This window comes from Etheostoma spectabile, chromosome 1, assembly GCF_008692095.1.
Source record: "Etheostoma spectabile isolate EspeVRDwgs_2016 chromosome 1, UIUC_Espe_1.0, whole genome shotgun sequence".
Lineage (NCBI taxonomy): Eukaryota > Metazoa > Chordata > Actinopteri > Perciformes > Percidae > Etheostoma > Etheostoma spectabile.
The window spans coordinates 27412236-27423600 of NC_045733.1; the positions used below are offsets into that span (position 1 = coordinate 27412236).

General features: G+C 41.2%; 1 protein-coding gene across 2 annotated transcripts in view; it reads right to left on the reverse strand.

Annotated features, from left to right (window-relative positions):
* kctd15b (potassium channel tetramerization domain containing 15b) overlaps positions 1-11365 on the reverse strand; it is a 27423-nt gene that overhangs the window by 3986 nt on the left and 12072 nt on the right. For both annotated transcript variants that reach the window (XM_032517175.1, XM_032517165.1), the window contains exon 4: positions 5880-6185. In XM_032517175.1, coding sequence (XP_032373066.1) covers positions 5880-6185 — 306 coding nt within the window. The remainder of the gene's footprint in view (positions 1-5879; positions 6186-11365) is intronic.

Genomic DNA, 11365 nt, shown 5'->3' on the forward strand with positions numbered 1-11365 from the left:
TTGCGGAACATTTATCAAGTAGCTTTGTTTGTGGAGCTGACAAGACTGAGCTCATGATTACAAATGGACATTTGGATTCAAAGTGTCTGTAAGTAGTATGAATCCACACAGTAATTTAGTTGGGGTAACCCTTGGGGCAATGCAACCCCTAACCCTGGCAGTGTAATTAGCCTACCCACTGAGCTAGACAAGGAACAGAGGTATTTAGGGTGAGGTCAATACAATACAGTCCACACTAAGCAGAACAGACTTGAGCATGTGAAGATGAAGGATGTGACTCATTCAGTTACTCTTTCTTCTTCATCTGTGGTCTCTGGTTTCAGGCTTTGTGGTACTAAAACTAAGGTTACCAGTGGTGGAACACAACTAAGCACATAAACTCATACACTGTATCCACAATTTTGACGTACTTGTTCTTAACTTGGACATGTCCTTTCTATGCTACTTCATACTTCTACTCCACTACATTTCAGAAGGAACAATTGTACTTTGTACTCCACTACCTTTATTTGATAGCACTAGTTACTGCTGTGCTTTGCAGATTCACATTTTACACACAAAATAAACTGCCAGCTTTTAAAACATGATTCAGTGTTATAAATTAAATAAAGCGTATGAATGCATTATTAGTTCCACCTTGAACAAGTGCAGCCTTAAAATGCTGCTTACACCGTAATCCATCACTAATAATGATCCAATAACCTTACATTAAAAACACACAGGGGAGGGGACATTCTGAATTCTGAGTAATAATTTGTTTATTTACTACAAACGCATAACACTGATGACGGATGTCTTTCAGTCTATTTTTAATCATGTGGATTAGCAGTAAATTTGCATTGTATTTTCTATGTCACATTAGGTTCATTTCTTCTCATTAAACTGTGTAAGAATGTGGGAATTATCTGGTTAATTCTGTTCCATTTTCCTCCAGGTGTCTCATATCTCTTAGAAAGCTCCACTTTCCAATAACTATGCTGTGTCCAACTGCTGAAGCTATCAGCGGGGAACATCGTCCTTTACCCTCACCATACTGCAGGTTAATCCGCTGCCTGTTGGGCCTGAGTGCCTGCCGATGCTGAGCCACACAGGCGGTACAGAGAGCCCTAACCACAGCTAAGTTAATGTCTTGTTCTGTCGTTCGGGCCACTAAGGAGCACAGCTGAGGTGTTTGTGTGGCCTTGTCTGCTCTGATGAGCTGTGCTTTCTCATTCCACCAAGCGCAGGATTGATGGAGTGGCAGTGTGACATGTAAGAGAGTGTTGCGACGCGTTGCGTTCCCCGCCAGGGCAGCAGGGGGACAGGGGGCCCTTCTCTACGACTGGCTCCGCTGTCACATTGATGAAGGACGGATTGGCTCCGGTCTGATCTGAGTGCTTCATCATGGTGATGTATGGAGTAGCAGGCCCTGGCTCCAGCTCTGGGACGCGTGTGTATACACCTCTGTGGCTCTTTGGCTAAATGTTTTCCCTCCGTTAAGTGCCTTTGCTGCTCTCTGTTTCTCTCCGCTGGATCTACATCACAGCGCAGGTGGTATGCATTATTCCCTAAATTCTAGTCATGACTTCGTGGAGAATCACTCGCCAAGGTGGAGTTGTTTATTCTCACTCGCATTTGAATACAAAACACAAAGGACTTAAGAAGGGGCTACATTTACAGTATACATTGAAGACTTTCCTTCCAATAGATTCTTTCTGTAGATGTATGCAAACTAACTGTAAATAGAAGATGAATTTCCTTCCAATATATTCTTTCTGTAAATGTATACAAACTAACTGTAAATAGAAGATGACTTTCTTTTCAATATATTCTTTCTGTAAATGTATACAAACTAACTGTAAATAGAAGATGACTTTCTTTTCAATATATTCTTTCTGTAAATGTATACAAACTAACTGTAAATAGAAGATGACTTTCCTTCCACTATCTTATTTCTGTAAACTTCTACAAACCAGCGGTAAATAGAAGATGATATTATAATGTATCACAAATTGATACTCTTTAAAAAAAGAGTACTTGAAATTCTTTGAATACCACTGAGTAAATAAATAAGATGTGTCACTCTGAGGTACAGTATAACCACATGTACTGACCCTAGTGGTGTTACTTTATTTTTAAGTGAATAAAAAAAGGAATCATAAACTGCAAAAAACTAAAAAGTTGCTCTGCTTAGTGTACAGTAAAGTGTTGAAAAATGTCATCTCATTGGGACCAAAGTATCACAAGGTCTAGCAGTTTCCAGCCCTGGGCAAGACAACAGTACCTTAACTTCAATAAAATCATTTGAGACTAAAATGAATTTTCTATGCCAGTGACGTGTAATAAATTGAAAACAGGATGTATTTAGAAGTTGTTGCGTATCCATCTCTTTCCTGTCAAGACCTCTTCAAAAACCAGTCCATCTATAATACTCTGTTCTCCCCACCCCCTTTCTGTCCTTGATCTTCCTCTATTTGCAGGGTGTGGTTGTGTGTGTGTGTTCCCCTGGGTTGGGGTCCAGGTTTGAAATCAGATCAGAGTCTCATTGTCTGGCGGGTAAGACGATTATTTTCCTAACCTTCTCATACCTTCACGCAACAACAATGAGAGAGGACAGAATGAGTTGATGTTTAGAAAAATCTCTTCTTACACCGAAAAAGACCTCCATCTGCTCCTTGTGTTCTCATCTACATGGACTCAATGAGCCGGGGCCCCTCTACTGGGCCTGCGTATTGTTTGTAGTGTGCGTTTTTTAAACAGAATTGTATGTATCTGTGTTTCTTGAAGGGGCCAGCAAGAGTCTGACACTACTACTAACGCCGCCTCAACCAAGTGAGACCATACTGCGAAACAAAGGAGAGCATCAAGGAAAACCTTGAAGCTCTAGCTCCTCTTTCTGTTTGCAGTTTGTCTGAAAAGAGGATTTCAACTCGCCTCGCCTTCAGAGGAGCAGCCCAATAAAAACCTAAACAATAAAAACTCCTTCAAGACCATGTTAATCAGACGCGCTCACATCCCATAACCACTCTCACTGGTAAACAGAGTGGGAAAATGTTGTGTTAGTTGATGCGGCCAATTAATTATATTGCAAGTCATTTAAAAATCTATAAAAGAAGTATAAACCGGTTTAGGCTGTTTGAGAAATTGTAAGTATGGTATTAAAAAATGCAATACGTGTATTTCAATTGCCTTGAGCGGTGTTATATTGGAGTCTTTTTTTTTTTAAAAAGGAGCTGTGTCTTAAAAAGGAGTAAAGCGTAAATTATGCATATCATTTCCCCCCCTTTCCATTCCTCTTCTTCATTTTTTCGCAGGAAAACATGGCCGCAGTCCACACGTGCTTTGTCCCGCTTGCTTGGCTCTCCGCCCTGGAGGTGGTCTCTCACACTAGCAGGAGGGAGGTGGAGGTGTCAGAGCACACTAGCCTGCCTAGGAGAGGCTGCCTCTGGGTGCTGGAGGGGGGAAGGCTCCTCTATGTGTTGGCCTGTTCATGACTGTGGGCACTGAAGTGTGTTATATCAAGCCTGTGGTGTGAGGCTGTTCAGTTTCCCCCGTTCTCCCTCTTACAGACCACTCTGGGTAACACAACTGTAAAACTACTTTTCTGAAGTTGTTTTTTTTAAACGTTTTACTGCTATATCACACTGCTGTCAACTCAGCTTTTAAACAAAGAGATCTCAGTCAGACTACCTGTTTGAAAAAGATATCACATACTGTAAAACAATGAGCAGTCACATATTACAGAGGACAGGCTAGGCTCAATCACAGCCACAAGAGCCACTTGGAAGCTGTGTGGGTCCATCTTTAGACAGAATAAAAAACGACACAGGCGCCATTACCTCTGGTAATCTCTCCGCAAACTGACTGTAGCTCCATCAAAGTAGCTATTACCTCAGTCAGTGACAACAAGCTGTTATCTCTACTGTGGCAAAACGCAGTGCAAAGAGCCACAAAAAAATGCAAATTTGTCTTAAAGCAAAGTTTTGAGGGGAAATTCTAGCTTATAGACAATGAAAACCAGTGTGCATACCTTATGCTTGTATAATAAAGTTTGCAAATTGACACAGAATATCTGGACTGACATATTGAACAAGCGACAGCCTCCTCTCCCTCAGCAGACGCTGTGCCAGGCAGCTAAGGCTCAGTAACACCAGGGGAGCTGTACAGCTGCCATCAAAGCTCTGGTTGTACAGTACAAACGCCAGCCAGATGTTTAAGTGTGAATGACAGTATTGAAGGGGTGGTGGTGAAAACGGTTTGCTTGTGCAGCAAAAATACTTAGCTGGATAAATAAAGGTAAAAACAAACTCTCCACTGTGACAACATGCGGCCACAAATTATGTTGACTGACTCGTCAAGCCGTAACTCATTTATTTTATTAGTAATGGATAACCTCAAAGATGGGACTGGTGCCATAAGACACCTACAGTGCCAAATCAAGCTTAAACAGATGCAGAACTACAGAGTCTAGACAAAATGTACACAAGAGACTTGTGCATTTATAATAATTATCTTCACTTCCTTATGCAGAAAAGATTTTATCCTTGGAAAAATAAAAAGCTAGCTAAGGACCTCAAGGTAAAAATACAGTTTATATTAGGAAACACTTTACTTGAAGTCTTATATATGCCATTAAGTGTGTCTGTATTATTGTATTATACAGTAGTCACAAATGCAAGTATTACATAATATGTTTTGACATCCACTTAAACACATTATGGTTCTGTTAAGAATGTGCCTTAAGGTTACTGAACCCTTAAACCTTAGACACACACATGGTGTGTATTCAACCAAAGGCCTGCAGTGACTACTGAGAAAAGCTCCATAGGTAATAAGGTTAATTGTTTTTCACTGTTTCTCATGCTGACTTATACAAGTGTGAATTTAATTTAACCCTTGTGTTTTAAAAGTTTTTTTTGATAAAAGAAATATGGGTTTCTTTCAAGCAAACTGCCTGAAAACAATTGTTTAAATGTTTTTAAAACAGCATCCTGAATTAACTTTGACATAAGCATAAGTCTGGGAACCTCTCAACATCCTCTGATCTTAACTATTACTCAAAATATTTCACAATTTCTGTTTTTTTAACTCAAAAATTAGCTAAAATGTCATATGCATTAGGTTTATTGAACATGGACTTTAAAAAAAGCGTTGAAAACATGACAAAAATGTCTAAAAAAGCGTCAAAAGCAATGGAAAAAAGCAACAGTATCGTCATACAAAAGCGCAAAAAAAGTTCATTTTCAATTTTTATCCGAATGTTTATAGTAGACGGGAAGACAACACAAGGGTTAATCTCAACTCAGGACCGCTCCGTGTGAACTGTTCACAAGTAGCCCTGTCTGCCTTCAATCTACATGTTTGCATATGTGAGAATGCATATATTCAGTTATGGTGCCACAAACCCAATAGAGGCACTGAAATCAACTTTGTAGCAATTCATCCTTCCTAAAGCTCAAGACAGTTCATTTGTTAGTAAAGTTTTTAATCTGATATCATGAGACATGAGAAGCTGAACTTAAAGTTCAAAATCAGGCAGCACTGAGACTTACTTGCTGGTTCTCCAGTGTTTGTGTTGCATTACACTTTCAGCCTTAAATAAAGAAATGTAAAAACTGGCTACATTGTAAGAAGCGTTTACTGTTTACTGTCGAGTTTGCACATTTTCATTTCAGACCAATGCCTTAATTTAGTTTTTTATTTAGTGTATTCAGATTTCAATCACAGTTTAATATTCCAAAACTGAATTTAGTATCTGGTAGTGCATGTATAGTGACAACAGGACATTACAATGTAGGTCCTGTAGAACACTGTGAAAACACTGTGCTGGGTTGCTTCAATTACTAATATGACAAACATGTGAAGCCTACTGTTGCCAAATGGGGTGTCCAATGTGTTACCTGGACGGAGTTGAGCCTGCAGTAGCCATTGAGGGGAAAGCGGATGACGTGTGTTGGGTCTTGGTTCCAGCCAGCGTTGACTGAGTTACACATAACGTCTCCGGTTTCAGGGAAGATCTCCTCGATTAGGATCTTCTCCCCACTCAACGCAATCCTCTCGCCCAGGTCAGGTGTGACGCGAACCACCAGGCAGTCGCAGGGCTGCGCCATCCGCCGTTGCTCGCGCTCCTGCTTCCAGCGCTCCAGCTCCTTGATCATGGGCGTCAGCTGGTAATAGCGTGCCTCCTCGTACAGCAGGTGGAAGTCCTACACAGGAGATGAATGCAGTCAGTCAGCATATGTGAACTGCAGTGGTTCCCAACCTTTTGGTCTGAGGTACCCTCACAACTATGGCTGCCAGCTTCAATATGGAAAACAGGGGACACTTTGACACCTTGTGGCCCTATGCACAAATCAAGCGGAGGGCCTTCATGAGATTTTGAGTGTCAAACACTTAATTTCCTGAATTGTGGTGAATTTTTAGGGACAGAGCATTTAGTTTTTCATTACAGGACGATCCCTTATTATACGGGACAGGTGGCGACCCAACTCAAAGCCCTGTCAGATGAACTTGCGTCCCCTCATATCAATTTACAATGCATGTTCCAATTGTATTGTACTATTCATTATATAAAAGAAGATATTGTTATTTTTTTCTGAACTGTAAATACTAGGATTGGTTTGGTCAGCAATCCCAGGTCTCGCTTTGCCAGACTCTCCTCCAAAGCTCGGTGGAGGAGAGTTTTTTCCGGCAGCAACGGAACAATCCCGTAAGTGGAACGTCAAGGATATAGACTAGCAATCCTGCAACCATTAGCCTTCTTGGCTGCTACTACTTGGAGTGAAGCTGACTGTTTAAACCATATATCCATTAACATTACTGTAAGCCATTACTTTTAGCTGACTATTTCAACTTTTGGCTATGTGAACCGTTTCTCCATTACTTTTATCTTTTGACTAATCCTTCAAACTGTTTAGTCATTACTTTAACTAGTTATTTCTACCATTTATGTTTGACTTCTTCTGAGTTCTGTGCTCACTTGCTAACTTTTTACACACTCTTACATAACTGCACCATGTTATGTTAAGGTGTTACAGTTGACTTCAGTAGGCTATGTGAATATATTCCTCCAATCAAACCACAATTTCTAGAATTGTTTTATTTATTTGTTCCAAGGTCCTCCCTGGCAACTGCAAACGGACCCCCGGGGTACACATACCCCTGGTTAGGAATCACAGATGTACTGTACAGTACTCTTGGCCATATATGTGACTAACACGCTGTGACTTTTACTACATTACACCAAGGTAATCAGAGCAAACCCAACACATATACAATACTGTGGAACGTAAGGATGGCAGTGGAAGCTATATTTACAGGGTATCCTGATGGCTTCCCTACAGCAACCAATGACAAAGTGTCCTCAAGCAAGACACTTAACCACTAATTAATCCAGGAGTGCTAGTCTGGCTGCATCTGCACATCTGACCCATCTAGGGAGTGAAACACTAAGGGGGCACGATTCCGAAAATGTCCCAATTCTACATGGATTTTTAGGCTAAAGATTTGATTCAAAATCAATATTCAATTCAAAATACGATTCACAATATGGAAATGTGGTTACTTTTCCCATATGGTAGTATACACAATAATATGAATCAACTTTTGGAAATCAATTAATCGATTTTGAATCTGTTGAGCTGGAATCGCGATACATTGTACATCGATTTTTTTGCACACTCCTACTAAGTGTCCAGTACAGGCATGAATGGATGGACAAATGTCTAATTGCGTTGTGATGATTATGCCGAAAATGTCGCACAATATATCTAAATATTTAAAGGAAACACATTTATCAGATACACCGGTGTCCTTCCTCAAGAAGGATGTCACAAGAAATCATTACTAAAGATCAAGGCACCATGTTTCTGACCCATAAACTCATTACTGAGGCTTCTTGAAATGTCAGCAACATAAAAGTCCTGCACTTATGGTAAATTGATCTGGATAAGAATCAAACAAATACCCAAAATGTAAAAGTACTTTTGTTTATTTGTTTGTCCAAAACAGAGCAGGGTTTAACGTCTCACTTTTACCATGTAATGTATCTTCTGGATAGAAGAACAATAATCTAAGATCAGGGATTGCCTCGGACCAGCAGGACAACACTCTCCATAAACAAAGCATAGCCATGCTGCAGCTCTCCTCCGCAGTAGCTTTTGGCAGAGCTGTGCTAGCCTTTAGCATGTTTCAGTGAGCCGACTTCAGAAAGGCCGTCAGTACGGCTACAGTGAAGTTGAATGGTGCATTCCTGTGTGCAGACAGTCTGCAGCAGATTGCCTGCCTCTCCCTCCTGGGCAGGGCTTGCTGGGGGCCATTTGCCCCTGTGCTCTTGCCTCTAATTTCCCACAAGACCAGATGGCACTATCATTCACCGCTACCATAGAAAATAGAGGGAGGCGGAGGTTCGCTATTGGAGGCAGACGGAGGTGAGGAAAAGATATGTGCAAGTGAACATGAGGACAATCATCAGCCAAGGAGCATTTTAATGTATTCCTCACATGGAGAGAGTTTTATGTTAATGAGGCTCGCGGCCCGATGTTAAGCTCCTATTAGAACAAGATTTAATTAGGTTACACCTAAATGCTACAAATCTTTCTGCTAAACAATTAGTAATTAATAAATCTGCGTTCTGACAACTGTTTCACAGCGACAAAGAATGACAGCTTAATTCATTCTTAGTTTGTGAACTTCCATTAATGGCATTTTAAGTTTTTTCTCCCATGATGTTCATGTTCTAGCTCCTGGCTAAAGTTTGTTTTTAGTGCATGGACACTGTCAAACCACAGAAAACAACGCATTGTGAATTTGGTTATTCATTTAATAGATACAGATTGAGGTTGCACATGATGGTGCAAAGTCTAAATGCCATCTAAAACCGAGACACTGTATGTTTGTACTGCAGAAACAGCATTCGATATATGCTTCATACAGTCTGCATCATTGGTGGCTGTGGGTGTCGGGTGCCAGGGTGACCAGGGAGCCCTGATCTAACCTACCACTGCTGGGTATAGAAACAGAGCATGGCAGCAAACAGCATATTCATTAACACTACTGCTTCTGTCAGGCTCTTTAGCTTTGAAAATTCTTCCTCACTGGTTTATCCCATCATCTAAACTGTGCCTTCATCTGAGGCTTGTGAACGACACCCATGTATAACTCCATCTGGACGAGCGTTGACGCAACACATCTTAAGCTGACGGCCTAATATTTAAGATTTCAGAATGCGAAAGAAGGGAGAACGGTGTCCTTTTTTTCCCTTTTTCTCTCCCTTTCTCCCTGTCTTTTTCTCTGCTGGCCTTCTTGCTGCAGCTGACAAAACTCATACTGAGACGCTCCCCTTCAGGCAGCTCTCTGTATCAAAGTGTAGCTCCTCATCCTTCACAGGTCTGAAGCCATGGATGGATATGTTTTTAACAGGGGTCTGTCTGCGAGCCACTTTAGTCATCCTGGGCAGCGCAGAAAACAACAGAGTAATCCTAAGCGCTGAGGTGAGGATGAGAGGGAGACAGGGCCAACAGCTCGTTGCTGGCTGCTGCTACTGCTGCCAGCCCTACGAGACAATTCATCCCCCAATCCTATGTCCAGACAGCCCGTTTGAGCTTTAAAATAATGATCCGACCTGATCGCCCACCGGCAAGGCAACATCTCGGGGAAGGACAGAGGGAGGGAGAGATAGAGAGGGAGGCAGAGAAAGAAAAGAAGAGCAAGAAAATGATGGAAACTGTCACTACAAGGGAGTCAAAGGACTGATATTGACCTTTTGTATGTCTTGGACAAAAAACATGACTAAAGCCACACAAGTAGGGGTTCACAGGTTGTTAATTAAAGAGGTCAATGACAGAAAATCCATCTAATTCTACTACTACTACTACTACTACTACTACTACTACAATACAGCACCCACAAAAAATGAAAACCTTTGCTATTTCTTTTGCATTTATTACCTAAAGAAACAAAGCATTATTGATTTAAAGTGCAATACAAAAGCCGGCATAAACCGACGCAGAAACCATTATCTCTTAACGTTTCTAACCATGCCCTCAATGTGACTGAGCATTGCTTACACTCTTGTGATTAATTGTAGTATAAATAATGAGAAGAGGGAGGATATTAATAGTGAATATTTTGTTCCACTGATGTAGGCTGAACAATTTCTTTTCCTATTCTGCTCAGACTTTCACATTGATTTAGCAAAACACACAGCGCCGTGGCTGCCAGCAACAGAACAGACCCAGCCCTGGGGCGACGGCAAGCCTGATTGTGTTCAGATAAGGACATGCACAATTCCGCCTCTCACTATTTGCATTTTTTTTTCTCTCCCCGGCTTCGCGCAAATTGAAAGGTATGCAGATCAACACAGGCTTATGCGAGGGGATCATAATGAGTTGAAACAATGAAGTCCAATGCATTCTCTTCAACCGTGGTGCCTGATTGGACTGTCAAGACTTCACAGGAAGGAAGGTAAAACTAATTGGTACTGAGTCAGGCCATCATTTGCTGAAAATATGCGGGGCTTTCATGTCATGTTCTGTTGTCTGAGGTTTGGCTCTCGTTCAGATTATCCGTGGTGCCTGGAGAGTTTGCCTCTGGCTCTGAACGGCTTGGCCTCGCCTTCCCTGTGTTCCCTTGTAGAGATGATGAACAAGCACCAGCTCAGTGGAAAGGTCACGCAAGTTAAGGTGGAGTAGAAGTGAAAACTAGAATGCACCTAGGAAACTGTATCACTGAATACAAACCTTGGATTCTAGGCAGAATATATAATAATTTTGACAAAGTCATGTAGTTTTATGGATACTTTTAGGGGTAAGATTAACTTGCTCATAATTCAACCAGACTGGTTTAAAGCTGCACTTATCAAGATATTTTTTTTAAATCAACAATGGATCACCTGACTGTAAAGTGAAAGGGGTTGCCCATAGAGATGAACATCAGAGGACAATTATTTAGCATCTTTCAGCTCATTGTTTTGGTTTTTTGCATCCCGCAACTTACTGTTTTGGTTCACTCTCTCAGCTCTCATCAACCTCATTTTCAGCAGCAGAAGGCAGCTGTTTTTTCAGTATAAAAGTAGGCTACTGATAAACCAACTGAGCACTACCTGCCCGAAAGTAAACGACAGACAACGTTAATGTTAACGACTGGCTGGGGAACATAGTGAGCATTTAGCAGCTGAACAGCCAGAAGTATTAAAGAGCAAACCAGAGGTAGAAGGAAAGCATTAAACATTTGCCAGACTTCAAATAAATGTTAATGTCGCTCCATGTCTTGTGAATAAGTAGTCTATGTCAACGACGTTCCACTTTCGGGATTGTTTAGGTACAATCGGAAATTCAGCGGGATGTCCCTCTTTTAGGCCGGATGTCCGTTACCTTCCTCTTTCTTT